The sequence below is a fragment of the Lentinula edodes genome (assembly GCF_021015755.1).
Source record: "Lentinula edodes strain Le(Bin) 0899 ss11 chromosome Unknown C8R40scaffold_30, whole genome shotgun sequence".
Classification (NCBI taxonomy): Eukaryota; Fungi; Basidiomycota; class Agaricomycetes; order Agaricales; family Omphalotaceae; genus Lentinula; species Lentinula edodes.
Genome location: NW_025764336.1, coordinates 186,343 through 212,164, shown reverse-complemented (window position 1 = coordinate 212,164; position 25,822 = coordinate 186,343). Strand labels below are relative to the sequence as shown.

General features: G+C 45.2%; 12 protein-coding genes across 12 annotated transcripts; 5 read left to right on the top strand and 7 right to left on the bottom strand.

Moving 5' to 3' along the window:
* Positions 1-151: 151 nt before the first annotated feature.
* C8R40DRAFT_1116380 (uncharacterized protein) lies at positions 152-1,866 on the bottom strand. The gene is made up of 5 exons (XM_046228608.1): positions 1,630-1,866; positions 1,338-1,550; positions 952-1,154; positions 733-860; positions 152-668 (listed from the first exon to the last, which is right to left on the bottom strand). The coding sequence occupies exons 1-5, from the start codon at positions 1,846-1,848 to the stop codon at positions 214-216; spliced, it is 1,218 nt and encodes a 405-aa protein (XP_046083730.1). The 5' UTR covers positions 1,849-1,866; the 3' UTR covers positions 152-213.
* Positions 1,867-2,188: 322 nt separating this feature from the next.
* On the bottom strand, positions 2,189-3,023 carry C8R40DRAFT_1116375 (uncharacterized protein). The gene is made up of 3 exons (XM_046228607.1): positions 2,914-3,023; positions 2,419-2,856; positions 2,189-2,307 (listed from the first exon to the last, which is right to left on the bottom strand). Exons 1-2 carry the CDS (start codon positions 2,977-2,979, stop codon positions 2,563-2,565), a joined length of 360 nt encoding a protein of 119 aa, XP_046083729.1. The 5' UTR covers positions 2,980-3,023; the 3' UTR covers positions 2,189-2,307; positions 2,419-2,562.
* Positions 3,024-3,025: 2 nt separating this feature from the next.
* Positions 3,026-3,985, top strand: C8R40DRAFT_1173387 (kinase-like domain-containing protein; the record flags this gene model as incomplete). The annotated part of the gene is made up of 2 exons (XM_046232010.1): positions 3,026-3,176; positions 3,237-3,985. 2 exons carry the CDS (start codon positions 3,026-3,028, stop codon positions 3,983-3,985), a joined length of 900 nt encoding a protein of 299 aa, XP_046083728.1.
* Positions 3,986-4,968: 983 nt separating this feature from the next.
* Positions 4,969-5,751, bottom strand: C8R40DRAFT_477787 (uncharacterized protein). Its single transcript, XM_046235185.1, has 3 exons — positions 5,644-5,751; positions 5,134-5,585; positions 4,969-5,082 (listed from the first exon to the last, which is right to left on the bottom strand). The coding sequence occupies exons 1-3, from the start codon at positions 5,707-5,709 to the stop codon at positions 5,079-5,081; spliced, it is 522 nt and encodes a 173-aa protein (XP_046083727.1). The 5' UTR covers positions 5,710-5,751; the 3' UTR covers positions 4,969-5,078.
* Positions 5,752-6,238: 487 nt separating this feature from the next.
* On the top strand, positions 6,239-7,624 carry C8R40DRAFT_1173385 (uncharacterized protein; the record flags this gene model as incomplete). The annotated part of the gene is made up of 3 exons (XM_046232009.1): positions 6,239-6,298; positions 6,352-7,272; positions 7,331-7,624. The coding sequence occupies 3 exons, from the start codon at positions 6,239-6,241 to the stop codon at positions 7,622-7,624; spliced, it is 1,275 nt and encodes a 424-aa protein (XP_046083726.1).
* Positions 7,625-7,889: 265 nt separating this feature from the next.
* C8R40DRAFT_1052135 (S-adenosyl-L-methionine-dependent methyltransferase) lies at positions 7,890-9,110 on the bottom strand (the record flags this gene model as incomplete). Its single annotated transcript, XM_046224744.1, has 6 exons — positions 7,890-7,932; positions 7,982-8,088; positions 8,138-8,627; positions 8,683-8,831; positions 8,879-8,891; positions 8,947-9,110. The coding sequence occupies 6 exons, from the start codon at positions 9,108-9,110 to the stop codon at positions 7,890-7,892; spliced, it is 966 nt and encodes a 321-aa protein (XP_046083725.1).
* Positions 9,111-9,164: 54 nt separating this feature from the next.
* On the top strand, positions 9,165-11,710 carry C8R40DRAFT_1116369 (eukaryotic translation initiation factor SUI1 family protein). Its single transcript, XM_046228606.1, has 6 exons — positions 9,165-9,377; positions 9,435-9,633; positions 9,695-10,631; positions 10,688-10,990; positions 11,042-11,190; positions 11,273-11,710. The coding sequence occupies exons 1-6, from the start codon at positions 9,201-9,203 to the stop codon at positions 11,419-11,421; spliced, it is 1,914 nt and encodes a 637-aa protein (XP_046083724.1). The 5' UTR covers positions 9,165-9,200; the 3' UTR covers positions 11,422-11,710.
* A 294-nt stretch (positions 11,711-12,004) lies between these two features.
* Positions 12,005-15,504, top strand: C8R40DRAFT_1051975 (Na+/solute symporter; the record flags this gene model as incomplete). Its single annotated transcript, XM_046224738.1, has 25 exons — positions 12,005-12,041; positions 12,103-12,132; positions 12,193-12,287; positions 12,343-12,363; positions 12,416-12,438; positions 12,489-12,566; positions 12,629-12,725; positions 12,783-12,873; positions 12,935-12,979; positions 13,026-13,077; positions 13,145-13,215; positions 13,332-13,523; positions 13,581-13,594; positions 13,647-13,685; positions 13,738-13,792; positions 13,851-13,879; positions 13,930-14,108; positions 14,193-14,334; positions 14,401-14,430; positions 14,498-14,511; positions 14,573-14,718; positions 14,774-14,878; positions 14,937-15,179; positions 15,246-15,318; positions 15,372-15,504. 25 exons carry the CDS (start codon positions 12,005-12,007, stop codon positions 15,502-15,504), a joined length of 2,034 nt encoding a protein of 677 aa, XP_046083723.1.
* Positions 15,505-15,683: 179 nt separating this feature from the next.
* Positions 15,684-18,304, bottom strand: C8R40DRAFT_1173381 (glucan endo-1,6-beta-glucosidase; the record flags this gene model as incomplete). Its single annotated transcript, XM_046232008.1, has 19 exons — positions 15,684-15,778; positions 15,838-15,883; positions 15,934-16,004; positions 16,060-16,239; positions 16,296-16,451; positions 16,506-16,513; positions 16,573-16,589; positions 16,647-16,690; positions 16,748-16,760; positions 16,815-16,865; positions 16,913-17,010; positions 17,070-17,270; positions 17,324-17,470; positions 17,520-17,630; positions 17,686-17,751; positions 17,815-17,872; positions 17,929-17,963; positions 18,021-18,174; positions 18,233-18,304. 19 exons carry the CDS (start codon positions 18,302-18,304, stop codon positions 15,684-15,686), a joined length of 1,623 nt encoding a protein of 540 aa, XP_046083722.1.
* Positions 18,305-18,851: 547 nt separating this feature from the next.
* On the bottom strand, positions 18,852-21,637 carry C8R40DRAFT_1162081 (adaptin N terminal region-domain-containing protein; the record flags this gene model as incomplete). The annotated part of the gene is made up of 10 exons (XM_046230208.1): positions 18,852-19,182; positions 19,242-19,316; positions 19,380-19,555; positions 19,676-19,852; positions 19,913-20,104; positions 20,161-20,326; positions 20,390-20,682; positions 20,738-21,019; positions 21,076-21,464; positions 21,514-21,637. 10 exons carry the CDS (start codon positions 21,635-21,637, stop codon positions 18,852-18,854), a joined length of 2,205 nt encoding a protein of 734 aa, XP_046083721.1.
* An 870-nt stretch (positions 21,638-22,507) lies between these two features.
* On the bottom strand, positions 22,508-22,859 carry C8R40DRAFT_1162080 (uncharacterized protein; the record flags this gene model as incomplete). Its single annotated transcript, XM_046230207.1, has 2 exons — positions 22,508-22,663; positions 22,725-22,859. The coding sequence occupies 2 exons, from the start codon at positions 22,857-22,859 to the stop codon at positions 22,508-22,510; spliced, it is 291 nt and encodes a 96-aa protein (XP_046083720.1).
* Positions 22,860-22,958: 99 nt separating this feature from the next.
* Positions 22,959-25,017, top strand: C8R40DRAFT_1116350 (acid protease). The gene is made up of 9 exons (XM_046228605.1): positions 22,959-23,318; positions 23,381-23,400; positions 23,471-23,496; positions 23,553-23,592; positions 23,649-23,912; positions 23,971-24,027; positions 24,086-24,169; positions 24,225-24,388; positions 24,445-25,017. The coding sequence occupies exons 1-9, from the start codon at positions 23,140-23,142 to the stop codon at positions 24,757-24,759; spliced, it is 1,149 nt and encodes a 382-aa protein (XP_046083719.1). The 5' UTR covers positions 22,959-23,139; the 3' UTR covers positions 24,760-25,017.
* The last annotated feature ends 805 nt before the right edge of the window (positions 25,018-25,822 follow it).

The window sequence follows — 25,822 nt, the reverse complement described above, 5'->3', positions numbered from 1 at the left end:
GAACAGTGCTAACAGTGGCATCTTTAGCTTTCACCGCTTTTTGTTTGAGCTCTGCGACTATTCGAAAGTATAACTGATAAGTGCACCATGCAGATTCTAATTAGAACCACTGACACGAAGGCATTTCCTTTCAAAAGTGGTGGTTATGGACCAAGCTAAATAGGCGCCGGTATAACGCAAGTCAAAGCATGTAATAAATTACAAACGGTTGGTCTATGTTAATCCTACTCTCTTCCTAACTTCTACCATGGTAGCCTCTGATCTCGATCTCGCCTTTTCCGCTCCTGCTTGAGCAATCTGCTCTAAATATCCAGTCTCCGTTCTCAGCTTCTCAAAATTTTCTCTCGGTCCTTTCAACAACTCCACCACGGCCTCCGTCAGATCTTTCTTCAACGCTCCATGATTCTTCCCTACGTATCTCCCAGCCGTCTCTTGCACGTCTTCATTATCGTAATTGCATGCAGCGAGAATCGTGAGGAGGTTTGCTGTCCCGGGGCGATTGACTGGGTCGTAGGTTATTCCGGGAATCGAGTCGGTTACTGCTGAGCGGATTTTGTTGGCGATGGTGGATGGAGGGTCGGTGAGGAGGATGCGGGAAGATGTGTCTGGTGCGGATTTAGACATTTTGGATGTCGGGTCTCGGAGGGAGAGGATCCTCTTTGAGGGAGCTAGATATACGGGATGGAAATTTAATGATTGAAACTATTATAGGTATTATCATAACACACGCACTGTTGAGTTGAATAGGTAAAGGAAATAGTTTTTCCATCCCTTTGAAATTCCTGTTAAACTGATCCGCGATAACACGACACAATTCTAAGTGCTGCGTTTGGTCGTCTCCTACAGGGACATGGGTTGCTCTGGACACAAAAAAAGAACCATTCATACGTTTCATGAGTTTAATCAATTTACCGAACACTATATAGATTAAAAAGAAAAACGCAAACGCACCTATAAGCCAAGATGTCCGCCGCCTGTAGTACGGGATACGCGAAAAGACCGAGATTGAGGCCCCCATCGTCTACATCAACAGCGTCTTCTTCTCCCATGTTCCGAGACGTAGCGAGACGCGATTTCCAGGTTGTCATCCTCCGAAGCTTGCCCATCGGTGTGATACAATTGAATATCCATGCAAGCTCGGTATGATTGGGGTTCTTCAAACAACTTGAGTAAGTAACGGGTTGGTTGGACACGAAGTGGAATTTGCACAGCACAGATGACGGGGGTGGTTTAGGTGAGAATGGGAGCGAAAGTGAGAAGAAGGGTAATAACAAGAAAGATAAGAATAACAACCGTATAGTTAAGAGTTTCACAACGAGACGAGCTCACTCACGTACATGGTCCTGATGAAAAACTACCGCCCTATCGGGGTCTATTCCGATCGCCAACAACACAGCGAGGATATCCATTCTCGCCTCGCGTAACTTTTGAGGATCTTGGGGTAAGGTCAGCGCGTGCCACCCGACGATAGAGAAAAGCAGTTCGTCGGAGGGAGAGGCGGTATTTTGGAGTTTAACCCAGTTGGAGAGAGCGCCGAGGTAGTTGCCTAGCTGGATGGGCAAGTAGAAATGAACAGAAAGAAACCTGGTAAGGTACATGTGTCTATGGATAATAGCGCTGCATACGCACATGTGGGATACCAGTCGGCTGAATCCCAGAGAAAATAACTCGGGGTTTGGATTGTCGTTGTCCGTTCTGCGATTCATTCAATAAATCTGCATGTGCGGCGGTTGACGACGTAGTAAAAAGTCGTCTACGACATGGGTGAGATGGTGAGAGTGTGTGTGGGAGTGAAATTCCGGGTATGTAATGAAAAGGTGGTGGTCGTTTGAGCTTAGTAGTGATCATGAAAGAGAACGAGAAATGAAATTTAGCGCTCGCAATGTGACCTGTCTCGTGAGCGCGACTTAAAGCGTGACGATAAATTGTATGCCTTCCAAAAATCTAGACTAATCTTCGCGATATCTGAACCTGGGATTGTGCGACAAAGCTGCTATGCTACTACCGAAGATATTCACCTCTATGTTGGTAACGTATCCTCGATGTGATTCGAGCCTGACATACCACCCAAGGGCATTATTACGAAGACTGGAAGGGACAATATACATTCCATTTCACAGAGATAACAACCAGGATGAAAGTTTGCCTGAGTTAAATGATTAGAAGTATGTTTTGAGGGGAAGAAGAATGTACAGTTCAATTGAACAAAGGTGAGAGAATATGTGACAATTCAATGTTTGACGAAAGCAGAGGGGAGCATTAGAATAGACTGATCAACAGGATTTTGAAGGGAATATCCTCGACGAGTGGGTCCTCTAAATCTCCAGAGTCAATGGACAATGAACCTAACTAAAAGTTACGGTCAACAGGTAAGATTGACCTCAACAAAGATATAAAGACTGACTCATATATATCAGGAAAAGGACGAAACCATCGCGGTTCCTGGTTCTTACACACATCCATTCTCTCCCTCAATTCTCCATATATCCGCTGTTCCGTGTCGTTGTCCATTTCCCCGTGGTCAAAAGTGTATGAATCATAGATGGCCAGAATGTACCGGTGTTAAACTGATATGGCTAGTTCACGCTTGAATCTATAGAAGTGGCAAGTTTTCTTCAAGTCTTCCAGCACCTGGTCCATCATATACAACCACAACAGCGACCGATCATCTTCAGGAGGCGGTCGGGGAAGATTGTACCTCTGGTGATAATCAATGAAGTCCTGGATGTTCACTCCGAATCCATAGAATAGTTTGCGAGGCCTCATATATGAATCGTCCTTCAAACGTTTACGGTCAAGTTGTAATTCTTCTGAAAGCGCCTTTCCCTTTGGATAATCCTCAGAGGCTGCCTTCAACTGCGAAGAAATAAGTATATGTATGAGCAGATACTCGAAATCATATGACAGACGGACATCCTCTGTAGCTTTCTTGGGATCACGACGGGGACAGCGTTTGTAAATATCCTCAATAATTGACATGTTTGTAGCTGAGTATAGGCCAGGACGGTCAGCATGACATGAGCAGATGACCTGGATCCGAGTCGCATGTCACGCGCATTTTGCTCTTTTAACCACGTACTACTACCAGCCGCGTACATCCAATGCTGCGTTCATCTCGTTTTTTTCGTGGTCGACTCCTTTGGTTCTTGGACAGAGTGGAAAACGTCGTCAGGAAAGTATGGTCCAGTAAGCAACCTCTATTAAGGTGAGAAGTACTCATCATCCACTTCTCTTAGTTACTTTTGGACGCTTCGTGTTTGTCAAGATATTGGGCATCGGAGATGATGCAACAGTAGAAGTTGCCACTATGAAATTTGTTCTTCAACATACAAATATCCCTGTTCCGAGAGTTTTCGTTGTGCTGCGGTACCGGGGAAGACATCACATCTTTATGACGCGAATCGCTGGGAAAGAACTCTCTCGTCGTCAATGGAAGGCGTATTCTCAAGATAGCAGGGACCACATACTAGCTCAACTTCGCAACTATATCTCTCAGCTACGTGAAATTGTACCTCCTCCTCATTCCCCTCCCTTCATATGCAATGTCCTTGGAGGCCCGATAATGGACCACAGATTGTGTGTCGACCGTCCTTATGGGCCTTATTGCGACGAGGAGCAGATGAACTTACAAAGAAGACAGGGATTCACCGTAGAACGCTTTGCGGAAATTTTCAACATCCCAGAAGAGTTTGTGGGACTCATTAAGCATGCTCATGACTTACGGCACCCTGTTGTGTTCACTCACAATGACATAGCGATGAGGAACATCATGGTTAGTGGTGATCGTGTCACTGGCCTGATTGACTGGGAGTGCGCGGGCTGGCTTCCTGCTCATTGGGAGTATGTCAAGGCAAATTGGACAGAATTTATTGCAGAAGAGTGGATCGATGACTTGAGGAAGTTCATTCCTCCGTATGACCTAGAAAACGAAGCTGATGAACTGATTGGATGGTCTCGATCTTGGGAGCCAAGGTTGGATCTCTGAAACTGTTATCCCGCATTGAATTTAGGGACAAAGGAATTATGATGAATTGTTTCCTCATTTACAACGTTGTGCAGTGCTTGTTCTTATGTTTTTTGTGGGTCAAGTTGTAATCATATGAGATATAGCCCTCCTTTCTCTTTATATTACAAGGTCGTGCATTTGTTTTTTTTTTGTTCTTCGTTTTTGTGGGTCAAATTGAAATCATATAAGATGCAGTACATCCAGAGGTAAATTCATATACTCCTTACCTCAACTCCTTTCACAGGTATAACAATGGTTCTGACGTGGTTGATATGATGTTTGGTGCTAATAAATCTGTAGACGCCATGCCTTTACATGTAGGAGTCGCACTCTACTTGATCACAGGAAGTCGTATCCACAATATTCCTTCTTATTTCCACTGGGTCATGGTAGCATCGGAAGCATTGTCGTGGGCCTCTCAGCCAGTTCTGACTCTTGAACTCAAGAGAAACTCCAATGGTGCATATGTTCATTCATTTGCTCAATGCAATATCCACCATTCGAGTGCTTTCAGAGGCATCATCCATCTCTTCACCACTTCGAATTACACGCTAGATTCATTTCTTAGGATGGTTGAATACTTTCCTGCCTCCGATTCTGGTTGGCGATATCCTGGAAGATATGGGCCTCAAGGATGGACCTGCGCAACTTGGATTTTACAAATCCTATCCTGTCTGCGCGAGGAAGGGACCTGGGTTTCGTACCGCCATTTCGAGCAGACCTATACTCGTGTTCTCAATCTCGGCTCCGAATTATTGGAAGGAACAGATGCTGCTGAGTATCAAGGTCCAGTTTGTGTGATGTATTTCTAGTTGAAATTTTAAAGCTTTGAACCTAGGTCTTAGGCCTGTGTCCTCATGAGCTTCACAGTGCATTCATTGATGACCTTTGCAACACATATGTTCCATTCACTCTACTATGTACAATCATACAACTTCATACAGAAAGCTATACAATCTATTGTAACAAATGTTCAGTGAAAATAGATCAGAGGGGAATAAGCAATCGAGACAATATACATAACATTGATAATAACATGGTCAAAATATTTAGAACCAGTGAAGTTTGAATGCTAACTGAAACTTACAGTCAGTGGATGAGATCAATTTCGACGAAATAAAACTGACTGATAGATATCGTAGAAGGTACGGAACCACCGCGGTTCTTGGTTCTTACAGACCTCCATTCTGTCCCTCAAGACCTCGTAAATTTCTTGTTCAATGGCATCTTCCATTTCTGCACGGTCAAAGGTGTAAGAATCATAGATGACCAATATGTACTTGTATTCCACTGCCATGGCCAAGTGCAGTTCGAACCAGTCAAAGTCACAATGCTTCTGTAGGTCTTCCAGCACTTGGTGTACCATACACTGTCTCACAATTGATAGCTTAGTGGTAGGAGGTGGTTTGGGAAGATTGTGCTTCTGGTGATACTCAATGAAGTCCTGAAGGTTTACTCCGAACCCATAGAATAACTTGTAAGGCTTGTCATATGAGAAGTCCTTTAGACGTTCACGATCAAGTTTGAGATTTTCTGGGAGTGCCTTTCCCTTAGGATAATCCTTGGAAGCCACTTTTATCTGTATTGTGAAAAGGTTCAGTGAAATTAGAGCGGAACAAATCATACAGTCAACTGACATGAGCGGGTGCTTCTTCAGGATCAGGACGGCGGCACGGTTTGTAGATATTTTCGATGACTGACATGGTTGCAGCAGACTCGGACAAAGAAAGATGGGTTGTTTGTTGAACGAAGCGCTTTTTATATGATGTTTTGGGCCGATCAGGGCCGAGCAGCCACTGTGGGAAAATCTTTGTAAATGGTGTCTTGTTGGATTTTCAGCTTCGAGAAACAAGGATAGATAGAGACTCTGCAGATCATCAACCACTGCTTGTCTCCGTGCTATAGCACAAGCTATTGTGCACGCGCCACCGTTATAATTATAAACTCCACAACATCAGGCGTCATACAAGCATAAGTGTTTCCAACTTCTAGACTACAAGCCAAAATTCCCGAAATTGGAGCAAAAGGAAGGAACAAGATCAAAGGAAGAACAAGCAGGACTTGTCATGATCAAGCCTTGTCACGCGCAAAACAACGAATCGCTGGTTGTTCGAAGATGTTTACAAACCTTTGTAACACCGTACACGAGATCATACCGAATTTGCAAGTTCGGTATACATATATAAGCCCTCTGTTTTTTTTTCATCCTTAACAAGTCAATTTCTGCTGCTGATGGCTCCTCAAGCATTTAACACTACTGCGCTTCATCAACTAACGGCGGACAATCCAAATGTGTGTACTTGAGATTCTATTGTCTCTGCAGCAGTAGGCTCATAGAAAACCAGGTCATTATTTACAGCCAGACTGACTCCTTTGGCTTGATTGAGAGCGACATTCAATTAGCTCAATCTCAACCGGCCCTTGAGTGTCGGCTTTATCCACTGTTGAATCGCGTCATGAGCGACATATGCATTGTTGCCAAATGCAAGAGTAATTCTCAGATCAGACTGCAGTGTCATAATCAGGCTCTGTTTGCTGTTCCCCAAAGCTCGCGTTTCCGAGTCCCTGATTGTGCTGCATGTCTATTTGATTCTGAATCTCTCCAGTTAACCCCTGTATTTTGGCTGGAGGCCAAGGCTTCAAGTCATAACGATCCTAAAAAGCGGAAAGAAAGTGAGAAGGAGAAGGGCAAGAATAAGCTTACAGACTCCGAGGATGAGGATGAAGATGAGGACGAAGATGAAGACTTCGGTGCCTTTCAGGCCAATAGGCAGCCCAATGGAGCTAGTAAGACCTCTGTCAATACCTTAGAGCTTTGTATACCTCAACTTCGGGAGCAAGTCGACTTCGCATTCAAAGCTTTTCCAAATGGTCCGACCACCTACAATGTCTTTTTATTTATTGGCATGTACTGGTCCCTTCTGGTCTTTGACAAAGAGAAGGAAAGATCTGTCGATGATTTCATCGGAACATTCCAGGACTCCGTCACAAAGAGTCAGGACGAAGCAGCGGCGGCTAAAGACCGAACACCTCCTAAGAAGCGCCGCAGGCGTATTCTAGAAATTCCAAAAATCAACATCCCTGACAACCTCCTTCCAGAGCTCAGATATCACCATGAGCCCCTTGTACTTGAACAACCTGCAAAAAGCTATAATCCCGCGTTTTTGGAGTGTATATCTTCCCTACTGGAACAGCAGGATTTTACCTTTCCGAGTCAGCCTTCTTGGTTCACTCCGTCAAATAACTTCACGTATCAACCACCCAAGGTATGATTGTTCCTCAACAACACCAAATCATTTAACGTATCCTTCATGTGTCCTCTAGACCGAGGATTTTGCCCAAATACACGCCGCCTACGCGAGATCAGTTGACGACTTCCTTAAGTATCATGATATGGTGCTTCAAGATGAAATCTATTCTCCCCCGTCAGGCGACAACTCTAAAGATTATCGTGATAGTAGTCGAGTTCAAGTCACTGCTCGCGATCCATATCTAATGAGAGATCGCCGAGGCGGAAGTGTTCCCGATTTTGGCAGTCCATCCGAAGGACTCAGACGAAAGGCTAAAGATATCGACAGCCCCTCGCCGGCACCAGCCAATCGGGATCGGCGTCGTTAAGCTGTGGCAGAGAGATTCAACTCCAATACGAAGAAATCTGAGAGCAATTGTTTGCCTTGTATTCGTCACTTTAGCCCAGAATCATTACATGTCTCCGGTAGCTTTTTTATACCTGGTACTTCTCATAGAATTGGGTTTATACGTGCGTTGCAATATTATCGTTCAATTATGGCGAGATTCAAGTGGCCGTATTAGAGGTAATAGATAGAATGCTGTTCAAATAACGGAAGAGATAGTCATCATACATACACAGACAAAGATATCATCATGCAAAATGTATCCCGACTTTGTGGAAGGCGTAGAGGAGTCTACCATTGCTTAATCTCTTGCTTATATGACATTTGGAAAGGGGCTCACTTTAGAAGATCATCAACATCCATTTTGGCAGCTCGATTTTCCGTGTTCCCTGTTTGCTCGAGAACTTCTTCGACCTTGGCTTTCATATCAACCTCGTCTTCGACCATCTGCTTAAATGGTAGATAAGTCTGGTTAAACTAAAGACGGTGAACTAACCTGATCCGTTTCAGAACAATATGTCCTCCAATTCTTCTCCAGCATCGGTATCACCCCCTTTGCCATAAAATTGCCATGTACAGTCTTATTTCGTCGGCTGAACAATATCCTTCCCAGCCCGTCAAACTCTTCAAATCTTACAGGTGGGGGAGGATCCCTTGGTGCAACCCGTACGACACTACTTTCCACCATCGGTGCCGGTCGAAAGTTGTTTTTCCCAACGTGCATCAGATAATCAACCTTGGCATAAAGCTGTACATTCGCTGATAGACGAGACCAAAGTGTACTCCCGGCAGTCGCTACCAACCGAAGAGCGAATTCACGTTGGAACATGAGGATACAGACGCGAGGGAGGGGCCGATGAGAGAGCAGACGAAAGATGAGAGGAGATGAGATTTGGTAGGGGGTGTTGGAGATGCAGACGTCAAAGTAGGGTAATTCGGCTTTGACAAAATCTCCAATAATTATATCGAGTTTGCGCTGTTCCGGCCTGCAGGAGTCAATGAGCATAATAAAATACATATTTTGGGAGTGTGTCAACGTACTTGCCCTGAACACGCTTTGTAAGTTCAGCAGCCATCCGAGGATCCATCTCTACTGCGGTGACATGTTTCGCCTGTTCGAGTATCTTTACTGTGAGGTTTCCAGTACCAGGACCGACTTCTAGGACTTTATCTGTTGGCCTGAGATTTGCCTTGATGTTCGTTGTTAGTTATGGTTGTGATCAAAGATCAAGTATACCTTTTCAACAATACTATCAGCCTATGAGTTCAATTCAACGACATCAGGAGGCCAGATGGGCAACGTACGTTTGTGCAACCTGAGGATTTTTGAGAATATGTTGTCCGAATCGTTCGGTATTAAAAATGGGGTTCCTTGCGGAAGATGATGAGGCATCTTTGGATTTTGAAGAAGATGCTTTGGCGGAAGATTGATGAGCTCGAGAAAAACGGTCAGAGGTTGCTCTAGGCATTTTCGAAGACCAGTGAAAGACGAAAAGATGAAATAAGCGCCATCCGCTCAGTCACTAGCGCTCAAGACGTCCCTTTCGCCTTAACCCATCATGTTCAAGAAGCCAGTAAGTAATTGGAAGACGTCCTCCCCACTGAGATCCTCAGATAGGAAGAAATTGAAGCTCAAAGCTGTTTCCTTGTTCTCGATAAGCATCGAGGAAGCAGATGTGCTGGTTCCAGAAGGTATCTTATCTATCAAATTCAAGACTCATCTCAACGAGCCTGGGGTGAAGTTATCCTTTCCATACCTATGCTAGATAGAGTCTAACCTGACTTTTATGCAGATCGCGTACCTTGCGCGTGATGGTGATCATGATCCTCTCTGGTTTACGTTAGGAAAAGGAGATTTTCAACAACAAGACGCGCTCATAATTCCAACCATATACACTTTATGGAAAAATCACAAACTCCTACCTTCATTATTTACACCGAAGGCAGTTATACCTATACTGAGTGGCGGTGCAGACTTAATGATACCTGGAGGTAAGTCCGCTTCATTTAGATTTGTCTACCATACCAAACTGATTCTAACCTTTGAAGACAGTGGTTCACTGCCCTCAGTCCTTGAGCGAGGGTCAACTGGTCTCGATATGCAAGTATGAACGTATAGGCGATATCCCGATGCTGTCTCCGCCCCTTGCTGTCGGTCGTATGGCTGTAGCCAGCGATCAACTTCAGGATAGCGGCCAAGAGAAGGGGAAAGCTGTTCATGTTCTGCATACGTGGAAAGACCATTTATGGGAATTGGGATCGAAAGGAGATATTCCTCAAGATTTGCCGATGAAGGAAGACGAAGACGTGAACTTGGAGAAGGCGGGAGATACAGAGGAAGAAGGAATGCATGTTCCTGTGGATGCAGATACGTCAGTTGTTGTACCAGAGCCCTCCTCCCTTTCGGATGCTCCGGACGGAACCAGGGCCCCGGTATACACTCCGGACGAAGTCAGCCAACTTCTTCGCATGTCCTTGATTCAAGTCATCGCCCGTTATATCGACGCACCCGCGTTCACTTTTCCTATTCCTGCTACCATCTTCTACGCTAATCACATCCTTCCTAGTCGACCAAACTTTCCAGAACTTGTCCTCCTACCATCTTCGTCTTCCCCCGCAGATACTTCGCCTCCCTACGACTCGTCTAGTCCCGATCCTTACAGTATAACGGTTAAAAGCTCTTCTTTCAAGTCACTGACCGCGTTCTTGAAATCCACGGAGAAATCAGGGTTAATCACTACCAAGGCACCTCAAAAGCATTCAGCACAAACGGACGTGTTGATCACAGCTGTGAATAGTTCACATCCCGATGTCCAGGTACATCGTCCGTTCGCAACGGTCCGTGAAGTCGAGGCGAAAGCTGCAAGAAAGGTGTTACAGGAGGTGAAGCAGAGAGAACAGCGTGCTGCTGCTGAACTAGAACTCGAAGTTCAAGAGTTCTGGAAGCCTCATTTAATTAGTGTTGCGCTTTTTGAAGCGATGGGTGCAAAGTTGGCAGTCATTCTTTTTCAAATTTGCTACTGACGTAAAACTTGCGGACATATAGTACTTCAAATTTATACACCCATCCGGAAGTTCGTTCGTTGCTCGATTCATATATAACTGCTCGACAATTGGTCAACCCTCATGATCAAGCCTATATTAATCTCGATGCGGCGTTGACTTTGTGTGTGGCCCCGCAGTCGAAATCCAAGTCTTCCAAGAATAAAAAATCTTCGACGGAGGGGGCGGAGTCGGGGCCTCAGACTCAATCGGAGTTCATGAAACGGGATGAATTGGTCAAGAAGGTTTTGGCAGCGATGCAAAATTGGTACGAGGTGAAGAGGTCGGGGAATGAGGGCGTCACCAAGTGGGTCGAATCAATCTCTTCTTTTTTCTGATTTCATTGAATACTCCGCAGAAAAGGGAAGCTTTCGCCAATACAAATCGTTATGAAGACACGTCAAGGGCGTAAGCTGTCGACGTTGATTACTGGTTTTGAACCTTTCAATATCGTCCCAGAGGACTTATCCGAAGATCTCAGGAAACTTTGCGCTGGTGCAACATCTAGTGCGTTCTCATTCATTCTATTTATTCCACCCTCTTTTTCATCTGTCAGGATTGATCACATTGTTTCAATGTTTGTTTTCAGTCTCACCCATTCCAGGAAAGCCTGCCAACTCTGGCATGGAGGTTCTTGTTCAAGGCAAACAATCCAAAGCTGTTGTAGACTATCTGCTCGGAAAGGGTGTGCCGAAGAAGTGGATCGAGGCACATGAAGTCGTCAAAAGAAAGAATTGATTGGGTAGCGAGTTGTAAAACGAACCGTAGCTTGGTCTCTTCAAGTTCTTTATGTAAGGGCCTCGGAGTGCTAGAACTGTGACTTGATCTGAGGCATTTTTTTCTACATGATACTTGAAATACAAGCTTCGGTCACCGCTCACACAGACGAATAATGTGAAGTATGTACATGGACGGACATCATCCATATATATCTAGACAATTGTCATGATCATTGATGACCAGCGCCTAAGCCGAGTTCACATCCGGTCACGCGCTCCTGCCTGCATGATCAATGTACAACTTGAATCTTGTTCCCAAGGTGGTTATATGCCTTGCGCGCGCGTCGTGTGCTATGCTGGCTGCACTAGATCTCGAATCGTGCTATAATTGACTTTACTTTCAGACTGGCGTAATTGTGAATCGTTATCGACTCCATTATATCCTATCAATGGGTAAGAAGTTTCCTGAAGTTTCCCCAGCGCGAGAAGAACTGTTATCCCTTATCTCGCAATGGCGTGGATGACCACACACTGTTCCGCGAGTATATAAAGTTCAATTAGTTTTGGCTCGAATCTTTTTATCACCCACGACTGGTTCAGCAATGTCAGCAAGTTCCTCCGATTTCAAGCCTTTGTTAAGTAAATGTGACTGTTGATCGTAGCGGAATGATGATTCTCACAGCTTGATCTTCATGGATAGGTCAAAGTGTCGGATATGGAGTCGTTGTCGGTATGCTCTTTCTTGTCGAATTAATCATAGCGTTTCTCACTCCATTATCATTCTTCATAGGAGTGGGGTTTTTCTTTGCGGGAGTGATGCTCATCCTGACATACTTGCAATCGCGATACACTGATATGTCACCTGGGTCTTCTGAGGAGTTTACGGTAAGTGGGCACTAGCCCATGGCACGATAACTACAATCAATTCACTCTGTTTCAGAGTGCATCTCGGAACGTGAAGGTTGGATTTTCGTACTCGTTACATCGAGTCACATTTGATATCTTTTCAAAAGCCTGGGCTGGTTTGTTGTGGCATGTGCGTATGTAGTATCACACTATTCTTATCCCTTCACGAGATTGCTACAGTGTAAGCGCCTGGACATGGAGTGCGACGCTTTTGCAATCGAGCACGGCCGCGTACACTTTTGGTATCAGTGGACCTTGGTATGACGTCAGCCTCTCTTTCTTTCTTCTCCCTGCACTTCATTTCGTTATACTATTTTCAGGTGGTATGGTGTTGGCGGGACCATCCAATTAGCTATTTTTGGGATGGTCGCCGCAAAAGTCAAAATGAACGCAAATGGCGCGCACACTTTCCTTGAAGTCGGCCATATCTTTCTTGAGTGATAATCCAAGGCTTCTCACACCTTCTATCTTCAGATTGTCCAAGTGCGATTCGGGACTGGACCCCATCTCTTGTTCACATTCTACGGATTTCTATGCAATCTTGTCGTATGCGGGTCCTTGCTACGTGAGTATTATATACCATAATAACTTATGAAATCTCCTCTCAATCTTCGCCTTCACATTAGTGGGCGGATCGGCTACAGTCACTGCGTTGACGGGAATGAATACCGGTAGAATCCTTTCACCATTGGTATACTTGTAGTAAACCGTTTTCAGATGCTGCGTGTATGTTACTTCCGATCGGCATCGCTGTCTATGTCCTTGTGGGGTTAGTGATTCAAAACACGCTGTCCTCCGAGTCGTACCACGACTAATCGTTGACATCCTACTAATAGAGGGTTGCGAGCGACATTCATATGCGACTGGAGCCACACAGTGATCTTATTCGTAATTATATATATTGTAGGTTTGTTTTCATTTCGTAAAGATTGGATTCGATAGCTAACGCTCAGCTCTAGTTTGTTTTCAAAACCTAGTAAGTGCACTATATTCGTATAGCAATTATCCCCCAAGAACTCGGAGAACCGTTCAGTGGCACCTCACAAGAGACTGAAGGGGTCTCAGGCTTATATGATCTCCTTCAAGCTGCAGCGGTCACTACTCCTGTAGAGGGTAATCAGAATGGAAGCTACTTGACAATGAAGAGCAATCAAGGACTTGTATTTGGAGCTGCAACTATCCTCAGTGGCTTTGCAGGAATATTCTGCGATCAAGGTACCTGATGTTGTAAACAGATTTGAATCCATTTCGAACTGATATTCGAAACTACAGGCTATTGGCAACGCGTGAATGATTCACTCTATTAATTCTGCGTTTGAACTCAATTTATTAATCAAGTCAATCGCGAGCCACCCTACTTCGACTACAAAAGCATACGTGCGTGAAATATTTCACAAGGTTTCAATTAATTTACCTCTTTCAATGTCAGATGTTAGGGGGCTTATCTTGGTTTGCTGTGCCATTCGCATTCGCTTCCTGTCTAGGTTCTGCTCAGTCTCTTCATGGACTTGTGTATATGGTGATTTAGAAAGCATGAATTAGGTCTCGCTGCTCGGGGGCTCATCAATAACGTGCGCCACTGTCTGTTCACAGAGTGAATGTTGAGCTGAGGTTTGCGAAGCCAAAATTCCCTACGTACCCCAGCCCGCTATCTGCTTCTCAGACAAGTGCAGGACTCGCAGCTCCTGCTGCTGCCGCAGTTCTTATGGGGAAGGGCGGAGCCGTAGCCGTGCTGTTGGTCGTATTTATGGCAGTCACTTCAGCTGCGAGTGCGGAACTGATTGGAGTTTCTAGTCTCTTGTGAGTTCTCCTTCGTATTGACTCCATTTCGGATGCTGATACAGATAGCTCTTATGAGTAAGTTTTTATGGACCGGTATAGCAGATTGATTCAATCGCAAACGATACATTTTTACAGCATATACCGAACATATTTCCGGCCAAACGCAAAAGGACCTGAGATTGTCAAAGTATCCCATTATTTCATCTGCTTTTGGGCAGTCTGGATGGGTGCATGGGCCGTAATTGTACGCTATCTTCAAGTTAAATGATTATGTCTTGAAGACACGAATTGTATTCTTCCGTTCATCTAGCTCAACAAAGTAGGAGTGGACCTAGGCTGGGTACGATCTCTTTCTGAGGCTGGGTCCTAGTTCTCTTACTTAAAGTTCTCTCATCATCATTTCACAGCTATTTTACGTCCAGTATGTTTACATTCAAAGGGCTAGTAACCCGCTTCTACCACCGTCTCACACACATGAACAGAGGAGTTGTGCTCAGCCCTGCAGTCATTCCTGTTGCGCTGACGGTGTCATGGAGCAAACTGACGAAGCCTGCTGTAATTTTGGGTCCTATACTAGGGGCTATACTCGGAATGGCAGCATGGATGATCGGGTGTTGGAAGATTCTTGGTTGGCTACCTGTCCACGCTCTCGAATTCATATGTGGATTCACCAAGTTTGACAGGTAGTATCAATATCACCAATCTTGCAAACCCATATTCTGCTGTATGTAGCGGACTGACCGGATTGCTGTTTTCTGGAATAATCACAGTTGGACTGTCGCTCTGCAGTTCGTTCTTGCCACTATCTCACTCAAAAATCTACTTGACAGCCAGGTATATACACAGAACCTGCAAATTATGATTTCAAAGGGACTAGAGCAATTGTTAATCTGGATGGCACGGACACAAGTAGCTCAGATGACGAGAAAACAGAAGAGGGTCACGGTGAAGTTAATGCTATTGATGTTGTCAATCGCGAAGTCATAGTTTTGGTGGATGGGAACGTGGTGGATGTTTTTGTCCTCAAAGAGGGCTTTAAGCGAGCTGCATGGTATTCATTGGCCTTGACACTCATCGTCACTATAGCAGGTGAGTAGCATTGACGTCTCGACCTATTGGTTTGACATAAATTGTCAAATTGATATTACTATGCAGTTCCCTTGCCAATGTTTTTCTCCCATTATGTATACAGCAAACCTTTCTATACCTTCTGGGTTTCGGTTAGTATGTGCGTACGAATATCCTCGAGTTTGCAAGCTTGATCTCTAAATTGTTTGGCAGTATCTGGGTTCTTCTGAGTGGAATTTTCTCTGTGCTTCTCCCCGTTTGGGAATCAAGGCAAGAGATGTTTGACATCATCGTAGGTGTTAACAAATCCTTGCGTAGAAGTAAAGGTACCATAGTACGAGCCTAATAATCGTGTGTGTTTACAAAACTATGAGTAGATAATACAAATTCATTAAGGTCGTATCAATCATGCATCTTCCCCGAACCGCTTAAGACGCCCGAAGTGTATCTGTTCAGAAGTAAACCGCAATTGGATCAGATCAAGGCTCAGCATACAATGATGACCACTTGCAGAAATTGTCATGTTCACTGGAAGAAATGGAGAGGTTGCTGTTTGCCGTCTGTTTCTGAATACAATGCATAGGATTCCGCGTTCGTGCTATTGAGCGAAGTTTCTGGGGCTAAACCATGGACAAGATTTTATCAACATCCTTCTAGCATTCAAGAGCAATGGACATACCGAACCACCATAACGTTGTCACTCCTACGGGAAAAGTATACGATGCCTGGGGGAAAATCAACACTGTTCGAGTTAGACGGAAGATATCAGATGCACCTGCATTCCTCGGAATTCAATAGTTGTTGGTACTGCCACGGGATCCCAGGATCCATTATTGGTGTCGTCCCCTGTAGTGGATGCCAGTGAAACGAGAATATGGACACAAAAACGAAGTTGACTTACAGTTGAGCACTACGATGGAATATCTCAACCAATCGGTTGGGTTCACTCGACCAGTGACATATGCACCAACAATCAATGCCCAGCTCAGTTCCCCGCCGATAGTGACTCCAATCCGTTGACCAAAAGGACCCCCTACATCTTTCGGAATAATGGCTTTTGAAGCCTGGGCCATGGAATAAACTGCATTATGAAGTCATTGGGAACCGCCCACCATCGGAATACTGAATATGACTTACATTCTTGATTAACGCTGTATGTTCCGTCGCTGTTAATCTGGACAATTCCGCGACAGCCACCCCCACAACTATCTGAGCCAGGAAGAAAAGGATTCCCGTTTCCATCAAGCGCGAGGTTCCACATGAGCCCAGTGGATGCACCATACGACAGGGCACCTTCCCAGAAATATTGGTCAAGTTATAGGAACAGTCACTCTGAAATATTCTCACCAATGAAGCTGAAAAGCGATCCCCAAGATTACGACATACGTGTCACAGGAATAGGAAGACAACGCACATATTGTCCATGTACCACTATATGATGTCTTGTTAGTTAGTGAAATTCTTACTGCTGTATAGCGAAAGAATTACCTTGATATCGCTCCACCAGTCACTTCCAAGTGAGCCCGTACACTCTTGAACAGGCTCGTTAGAGCTGGTATAACAAATTTAAGATCTTCGTATATGCTGACCTGTGAAGTAAATCTTGACATCGAGTGAGATCATATTGGCTGAAGGTTATCAGAAAGATGGACGAACTTCTTTGTTTGGGAACGCAGTCTGGAAAGCTGCTTGCTCGCTCACTGTGCCCTGGAGGACAATCATACATCTGTGCAGAAATTTATCTCATTACTCACCTCGTAACAATGAAATGCTACACCAGCGAATGAATTTGGGGCAGCTTGCAACAGCGGTATTGCATAGGTGGAGACACCAGACCAGTTGTGGTCAAATCCTGTACGGGAGTTTGGCAGGGTCAGTAATTGAATAAACAAAGGGATGAGGTTTGAATACCGATGATCTTTACAGCGCCGAAACCGTTATTGTTCATCATACTCCTGAGAGCCATGCCGATCTGTGCTTCAACAGCAACAGACATTGTACATGAGGGATAGGTGGTATCGCTGTTCTGCGGCTCGTTCTGTATGGAGATAGCGTAAGGCGTTAATCCCTTACTCTGAAAGCCCTGTAGGGATTTGAAGAGGTATGTGGCGTCTGCAACAAGTCGATTAATTTCCATGAGACGAAAAATAAACAAGTTTACCGACAGAAGGTGACTTCGTTGGACGATAACGACCCGCCATCCATGGACCCAGAAGTCTTCATCCACCCGGGCTTTACAAGAGTGAGGACCAACGTGGCTTCGAAAGACAAAAATCTTACGGGAGACCACGGAAGCACATGAATTTTGAGATCTGGGAGAAAGTTCAGAATTGGGTGGTATCGAGAGAGGATTGTACCCACAACTGTTGACAGATTTAATATCCTGAAGAACGGAGAAGACATATGACGGAGCGGCATTAATATTAAAGTTATTAAAAGATGTGTCGCCGCTTGTCTCGTCGTAGTTATAGACTGGATTGTGCATGGGAATCAGTATCTACGACACGCACAGGGTCACAGTGTTTACCGCTTGCAGAAAAATCCGAAGCGCCAAGAGGTACTCGGATATAATTGAGGCCTGCTGCATTCGCGCCTATGCGATAAATGTCTGGTCAATATGGTGGATTGCGAAGACAAGGAATGAACCAATTCTCACCATCGGTTGGTGAAAACAAGTAGTCCAACAACGCCCAATAGTTATTCGAGTTTGTGGTCTACGTCCTTCTTATCAATGATTTCCTTCGAGAAGAGACGTTCATTTAAGGCGTACCTTCAAATTGTTCAAAAGCTCAGCTGCAGAATCAGCTTCAAGTCGGAGTTAGTGTGATTTTTGAATTAGAGGGAGGTGAACAAAATAATCACTGAGAGAACCGCCAAATCCGTACACTGTTTGGAAAACCGACGAATCGTCTACAACTATATCAGCACTTCCTATTGCACCGGGCGAGACGAAGTTGATAGGCGTTGAAGGGGCCAAGGAGGTGAAGAGACCTGAGCGATCCCATGTAGTTTGCCACTGTATCGAAAGATTATAAGGCGATATGTTAGCAATGGAAGTACACAACTATACTCACAATATCCCATATCTGTTGCGAAGCTACAGGCCCAACAAATAGAAGTAGGAACGAGAGACAAGAGGAATGCATCTATAGATGGGGGTGCGCGCGCGACCAACCTCGTGTCCCAAGTTATACTTGGTGCAACACTGTATCCGTACCTGATGCTTCTGTCGCGGATGCAAAGAAAATAGTTTCAGAATATTTTAGGAGTTCGGTAGAAGCGTGGCAGAGGCGGCAGAGGCAGGTTGGAGGCAGATTTGAGGCAGGTTATAAGTGGTAACTTACCACTGAGATTGTTCAACGTTGTGTACCATGTGGAAACAGTGATCATACTGAATAGGTGGTCGTCAGAGTGAGGAGCACACATGAATATATGTTACTGCGCTTCTTGTAAGCTTCTTGTTCTTTACAGTCGCTTTCTGGCTAGAACTTCACATCATCTGACTACTGGAGAACGGATAATAGTCTCCAAAAAGCCAGTCTGAACCTAAACGCAACTCAATCTATCGATGAAATCAGGATATTCTTACCGTTTTCTCACTCGAGTGGTTGTTAAAAAAAGAACGTGCACTACGCAAATGATACACAAAAAAACATCCTCGGTCTGTACCGGCTACGGAGAGATATCTACCTGCTAAAACAATCCCAACAGATCATCCTCAGGCTGCTGATTCTTTTGAAGTGGCGGAACCGCAACAGAGGGAGATTGTACAGCCGGAGATCCGAGCGAACCTGTACCACCTGAAGAGAAAGCTGAATTCACGCCCAAGCCACCGAAGATATCATGTGAATTGGCAGAAGGAGGTGCAGGAGTAGCAGGAGCACCAAAAATCGACACGAGATCGTCCAGTGGATTGCTTGAGGTTCCTGCAAGGAGGTTTGCAGCTGCCGGTGTATGTGAAAGTACTTCGGTTGCGGCGAGACCAGATGGTCGACCTTCCACGGCAGGTGCATCGTCAAAGTCACTAAATATGAATGCCAATTGAGTGACAAGGAATAGCAGAATATGTTGCGAGAAACATACAGCAGATTCTCAGCTTGCTGTCCGGCAGCAACTGTTTGTAGAGCTTTTTGTGTGGAGAACCGATCGTCTGGAGCACTGTGGTACATAAGATATATGTCAGAACAGACAAATTTGACAGATTGCTAGACCACGACTTACTCGGTTTTACGTTGTAATGATTCTGCTCCCACCCTGCCTTTACCAACGAATGTCTCCTCTGGTTTGTGATAGACACTAGCAAGACTCGATACCTCCCCGAGGAGTTCCTCCAATAATGCCGGCGCTACTGTTGTTCTGGGGATAGAAATAGGCGGTCTTTGTGCCAACACCACGGCCTATGGAATAACACAAGTCAGAGAAATAATGACGATTGTATCGTTTCACAGAAATAATACAGCGAGGATACAGCGACACCGGTACGATAGGGGACCAAGAGGAAGGATAGAATCAAGTACCTTGGCAGCTCCAGGGTCTGTTGATAACAGACGCCAATAAATGTACGCTCGGTCACGAACATCGGGTGAGTCACAGTCCTTGGTAGCCGTATTTAAGATTCGTTGGACGATCCCCTGAGACGAATCCGGCTTCTTCAAGAAGAGCTTCACCACGGCAGTAAGTGTTTGCAATTGGACCTATCAAAGGATTAGCACATGCTTCTTGTAATTGAAGTTCGAGGTGTGAGGTGAACATACAGGGTAAGACTCTTCCGTGAAGGTATCAACAAAGATACCCAAAAGCTCGTCTGCATTATCAATTTTATTGGCGTATTCGCCAATGATCCAAATGAGGGAAGCCTTGGCCTCTGGCTCATCCAGTTCGTCAAGATTCGCACAAAGAGTGGGTATGATACCCTCATACGTTGAGGGGTATTTTCGGAAAATATCCTGCAGGCGATATAAATAAGTCGTGATTCATGAACGCTCAATAAGACGAAACTAACTTTCATCACGACAACGGCCTCTTGAACAACATAACTAACTCGAGTGTCTATAAGATCTAGAAGGACATGTACACATCGTTCGGCGGCGGCATCGATTTTGATAGCAGTCTGGCCGATGGCTTTGATGCTCTTCCGAACGAAATCCACGTCAACTTCGGATGCATACCTGCAACAAAGAAGAAAGAAAGACATTAAGTTGTAGATCATTATCTAAACGCCAACGACTCACTCCTTTAGCTCACTCAACAGTGCATCGACATTGTTTTCTCCAGCTAGTCTCACCATGATATCTAGTTTCTCAACTTTGACATATAGTGGATCGTTATATTTGCAGAAGAAGACACGCATTTCGTTCGATAGAATGTCAGGTCGCTTCTGAAGTAGTAGGTTGATGTTGCGCAATGCTACCCATTGGACTTCGGGAGGCGAGGAAAGGAGCGTGACCAATGGCGGGGCCATCTTGCGCACAAGCTGTTTGATGAGGTCTTCTCTCCGGACGCCCCGCATATGGATCATGATAACCTAATCAAAATAGTCAAAAGAGAAAGTCCCGAGAAGATTGGAAAGATACACTGACCTTTACAGCAGCCAGCACAACGCTACCGTTCACATGCTGGAATTGAGGAACCACACGCTCACAAATATGTTCGCTTTCCTTGTCGTCCTTGGCAACATATCGAGCCAACGCGTTCAAGATAGCAACCCGACCCCACTCTGAGCATTCGTTTAGCGCGATTAAAAGTTTCGTGAGGATAGAGGAGGATATAGGGAATAAAGCGGGATCGTTAGGGGATATAGATGGCTGGGAACTCGCTGCAATATGTATATCCGTTAAGGCAGCTACAGTGTTGGCTACTACCTGATGACCAAGTTAGTCTGGGAGTAATCTAGTCATGAAGGAGTTGAAAGACGCGCCATTGGGTTACTATCTGCAATCATCTCATGTAACTGCTCCAGGAATCCGTTGTCGATGACCAACTCCGGCTTCAAATCGTATAGTTTTGCCACGCAAAGGGCTGCAGTCTTCCGTACATATGGGTTCTCGTCTCTAAGACATTTCTGAAGCGGGTCACAAAGATAATCGATTATCTTCTCTGCTCGTAGTACGCCCATAGTCCGTATTGCCAGCGCTCTAACGAGAGGGTTAGGATCGTCGCTGTCTTTCACAAAGGTGTTGACGGCAAGGATGACCAGTTCAGGCTGGGTTTTGGCATAGTTCATTAGGTAGAGGTATACAAGTTTCTTCTGTTCCAGATCGTCTGTTTGCATGTTCTTGAGAACATCCGGGAAAAGACCGCTGACATCTACGAAGATTGAAGAAAAGGTCATTTCAGGCGATACTGGAGGACTTGCCTTTACCAACGGTCATAGAAGCTATGACTCGCTTGATAGCATCTTTGCGCTTTTCGCGGTATTCACTGTTGAGATCGACGCTGAGCTCGTAATTTTCACCCTTTCTTGGAGCTTTAATGCTCATCGAGGCGCAGTATAACTGAATTGGCGAAAGTTGTTATGAAGGAAGCTACCGAAATTGCCGCCGGCAAATTAAATACACGTTCACGGTCCAGAATCGTTCCCAGATCGTTGCACCCTCTTTGCATTCTTCAAACAAACGATGATCGCCAGCTCTTTCAAATCATTCCTGACCATACATGCCCCAGTCTACTACATTTGTGCGAACTTCCAAAATACAGCAACATGCAGCCAATCTTATGCATCATACCTTCAGGTGTTGCAGCGCGTCTGCAACTGCGGACGTTTGGCCCACTGAGGAATCCCTCAACTATCCCTTGTCAATTGCAGTCGACCGCCGTCCTTCGCCCCGTCTAGCCTGGTACAGTAGAGATTTACCAAGCGCAATAGCGAGAGGATTGAGAGTAAATCATACAATCTTCCGTCGAAATTTCGAGGAGTGAGGATCTGGAGCTCGCATGACCTACAGTCATCCTGTGCGTCACTGGACACATTCATTGCGCAGCCCAGCGAAGGGATTTACTATGTGCCGAAAAAAAGCGATGGGAGAAGGGGAGGGATATGACCTGATAAGCAAACATGCGCTTCATATATCAAAGGGGCATATGTAGCTTGTGATTGGAAGCATAATCAAACGCCCGAACACGTTCAGCTTTGCTACTCTTGGAGTTGTTGTTTTCGGGACAGTCAGATCACAAGCAAAATGAATATGGGGCATAGGTTGATCTCTCGACGAATAGGAGGAGCATAAAATACTTGATACACCAGTACAAGACAACAAATTATCAGCAGGCAATAGCTTCTAAGGGATGAATCAGCGCTTCTAATTGGAGCAGTTACAGACTGTCGTATGCTTACATCGGCTTCCACAAGTTCAACTGTCAGCTCTGGCCATCGAAGGCTTCTGATCTTCCACTGCTAATCTCCATCCTCCATATAGCTGGTTAACGATTGCGCTTCGCCGAAGGACAGCAAGTTCCCGTACGGCTTCGGAGTACTGGCTTTGTATCCTTGCAGGGTCCGATTCCGACTGTAAGATATGAAAAGGTTCAAAAAACATTGAGACGGAAAGCAGATGGAGAGGAGCAGACTTGGATAGTTCGGAAAGTGTCCTTTGTGCGGCGAATGAAGTAGTTTCGGAAATTATATGAGCTGAAGGATTTAGAGGTACGTAGCGTGGAGTGGTATAGACTTAGGATCGCGCGACGGCTTGGTGGGTTGGACATGGTAAGGCTGAGAGATGAAGAAGACCGTCAACTACTCACCATGTAAGATTGACTTCAAGTCACATGATATACCGCAATCACCGATCACCGAAGTTTTAGCGTCTTCAATCTCTACCCCGGGGAACCTCTTTCTTTAGCTGGATGTAGCGTATGCTCGCAGAAGCCACCAAATGATGGAATACGTGTTTCTGTATTCTCGTTCTCATGGAACCGCATTTACACCGACTCAGGATTATAAGTAGGATGCTCCCAACACGATTCCTCCGTACTAGAGCATATCATGCTTCGAGCTCTTTGTATCCTCCTGACATTCTTGCTGTCTGCTATCGCGGAGAGTCTATCCCCTCAAAAGATTACACTCTCCTCTCGAGTGGCTCCTCCCGGGAAGTCGCTGAAACGAAGAGCTCTATCACCATCGAACATTCCGCTGGTTGATTTTTTCAAGGGTACAGACCTACAGTCAGTAGTAGTTACATATCCCTTCTTGCTCGGTGTGTAGGGCTCATATTCACAATTTACAGGTGGTTCGGTAACATCACCGGTTGGTGCCGTCCTTCGTAGTCAACTATCTCGAGTTTAGTACTCAGTGTGGATATCAATGGTTCTTCTAGTCGGGACTCCGCCACAGGATGTCACAGTTCGCACCTTCGTTCAATCTATGGATTTCTTATCTCATTTCTTGGCTTTCTGAAGGTCGTATTCGATACAGGAAGCTCTACTTTGGAATTCGCGAGTGCGTTTCCTTCATGCTGTTTTTTATTTATAAACCCACTATCTCCCCCCAATAAGGTACCCTCTGCTCCACATGTACTTCCCAGATTCAATTCGACCCATCTGCGAGCTCAACCTTTGTTGATGGCGGTCGTACTAGCACTATCACTTTTGCGACTGGAGTCGGCGTAGATCCTGTTATTGGCGATAACACTCAACTCCATTTGCGTAGCGCGACTGACACTGTGTCAGTTGGCGGTCTGTCGTCGCCCAACGTGTCGCTCTTCTTGATCACGGAGCAAACCCCCACTTTTGATATAGATCCTTTTAGTGGAATCCAAGGTATTTAGCTTCTTATATACGACATCCAGGCCAATGTAACGTATTCTATGATGGACAGGAATGGGCGCAACAGCACAAGGATTTTTCGCCGCGTTAATCGCCAGAGGACTTCCCTGTAGGCTATCCTTCCTTATTTTCACAGACGCCGCCTGAAATTTAGGGGACCTCTCTAGCCTTATTTGGCATGTTTCTTACACCGTTATCTGTCGGTAATGCGGAGCTTACTATCGGAGGTATCGACGAGACAAAATTCAGTGGTAATGTCTTTGTCATCTTTGTACTTGGATCATCTCGAATAAGATGTATCCACAGGCAATCTCACATTTGCATCTCAGGCTGGGTCTGGAGCTGCATGGGAGCTCCGCTCACCCGGTGTCTCTGTGAATGGAAAGACTACATCTCTCCTGAATACCCAGCGCACAATTATTTTCGATAGTGGAACGAGCAACGTCCTTTTTGATACTGATACCGCGGAGGTACTTGCTACGTTTTCAGGTCCAACTCACATTCATATGCTTGTCCTCTTATTCAGGCGATGTATGCTCTCATCTCTCCCGATATTCAGCCCAACCCGGCGGAACCGGGAACTTACGGCATTGCTTGCGACCTCATTCCAACGCTTTCAGCCGACATCGACATCACCTTTACCAGTCAACAGGGCACACCGTTCAACCTAACCATTCCCAGTAGCGAGCTCAGTGTTGGACCCTTTGCTAGTAACGCATCCTTGTGCCAGACTCTTATCAATGCATTCGATGGACTAGAGCTCGTAGGGGGCAGTTTGCTTAAGCACTACTATAGTGTCTGGGATGTGGGAAACAAAAGAATGGGGTTTGCTGCTATTTGAATTTTATTTGCTGAGCTTCGCGATGAAGATTTCGTGCTTGTACGCCGCCGCTTTCAGGGCTTCATTTTTATTCAACCTGTGTAAGGATCGTTTTTAAGGATCGTTTTGAAGAAACGCATGAATAATACTCACTTCATGTCCGAAAGTGGGTCTTCGCACTCTACGCGTGGCATGTACATACTGTATATACGAGTCCTCAAGGCCTCAAGCTTCAAGGCCTCACTTACACGCTCTTACACGTATGCTATTTAAGTGAGGCCTTGAATTTGTAGGTCAGTAAAAAAAAAAAAATCTCAAATTTGATAAAACCCTTTGAATCATAGGGCACTCATTGCTCAGAGGTGCAGCCTGAGATACAAACAGCACCAGCGACAAAACTCAAAAACATGTACAGATAGTTTGAACTTGGCACTGCAGGTAAGTTACTAAATAGTCACATGGGAAAAATTACATCAATGCATCATCGATCATCGATCAACTCAGTCACGTTCAAAGTGACTATAAAGACGAATCTACATAGTACATTTCATTAATTTCGGACTCGTAAGGGTGTGTCCAACCACAAAATATGGTCGTTCGATGGAAAATGTGCCGCAACTCGATATAGTACTGTTACACCCGTGTCTTGAAATCCTATTTCCGTGCTCAAGCTTGCAAATCTGTTGACAGTACATACATGCAACCTGCAAGAGCGGTTGATCCACATCTTTCACATTGGGCTCTTCAAATTCATGGTCAGAGACTGTCGGAGATCGGATTCCAACAAATAACCTTTTTCGGTGCTGCCCCCCGCGGTGTTCTCGTATGCACTCGATTCCTTTATGACCTGACCGTTCACGAGTTCTCTGTCTTCAATCTTAACTACACTGACAGAGCCGTGACCCTCCGACAGTTAGGACTGGCAATGCGAAAGAGTCGAAACTAAGGCAAGAAACCAAACTGTTTACACGAGCCTATAACGCCTTCCTCGCGACGGGGCTGTCGGTAGCTGCATCATGGTCGCCGATGCCCTCAACTTCACCAGTCCGTTAAAAGGCGTTCAGTCTGGGAATGGGGGCGGCGC

Excerpts from the sequence above, each read along its gene's own strand:
- C8R40DRAFT_1116375 (XM_046228607.1), bottom strand. The coding sequence starts at position 2,979 with ATGTCAATTATTGAGGATATTTACAAACGCTGTCCCCGTCGTGATCCC. Across the intron at positions 2,857-2,913 it reads CCAAGAAAGCTACAGAGGAT|TTGAAGGCAGCCTCTGAGGA; the intron begins GTCCGTCTGTCA and ends ATTTCTTCGCAG.
- C8R40DRAFT_1116350 (XM_046228605.1), top strand. The coding sequence starts at position 23,140 with ATGCTTCGAGCTCTTTGTATCCTCCTGACATTCTTGCTGTCTGCTATC. Across the intron at positions 23,319-23,380 it reads TTCAAGGGTACAGACCTACA|GTGGTTCGGTAACATCACCG; the intron begins GTCAGTAGTAGT and ends CACAATTTACAG. Across the intron at positions 24,389-24,444 it reads TTGATACTGATACCGCGGAG|GCGATGTATGCTCTCATCTC; the intron begins GTACTTGCTACG and ends CCTCTTATTCAG.
- C8R40DRAFT_1116380 (XM_046228608.1), bottom strand. The coding sequence starts at position 1,848 with ATGATCACTACTAAGCTCAAACGACCACCACCTTTTCATTACATACCC. Across the intron at positions 1,551-1,629 it reads AGCCGACTGGTATCCCACAT|CTAGGCAACTACCTCGGCGC; the intron begins GTGCGTATGCAG and ends TTGCCCATCCAG. Across the intron at positions 1,155-1,337 it reads TAGTTTTTCATCAGGACCAT|AACCCCAATCATACCGAGCT; the intron begins GTACGTGAGTGA and ends AGTTGTTTGAAG.
- C8R40DRAFT_477787 (XM_046235185.1), bottom strand. The coding sequence starts at position 5,709 with ATGTCAGTCATCGAAAATATCTACAAACCGTGCCGCCGTCCTGATCCT. Across the intron at positions 5,586-5,643 it reads CTGAAGAAGCACCCGCTCAT|ATAAAAGTGGCTTCCAAGGA; the intron begins GTCAGTTGACTG and ends TTCACAATACAG.
- C8R40DRAFT_1116369 (XM_046228606.1), top strand. The coding sequence starts at position 9,201 with ATGTTCAAGAAGCCAGTAAGTAATTGGAAGACGTCCTCCCCACTGAGA. Across the intron at positions 9,634-9,694 it reads AGACTTAATGATACCTGGAG|TGGTTCACTGCCCTCAGTCC; the intron begins GTAAGTCCGCTT and ends CTTTGAAGACAG. Across the intron at positions 10,632-10,687 it reads TTTGAAGCGATGGGTGCAAA|TACTTCAAATTTATACACCC; the intron begins GTTGGCAGTCAT and ends GCGGACATATAG.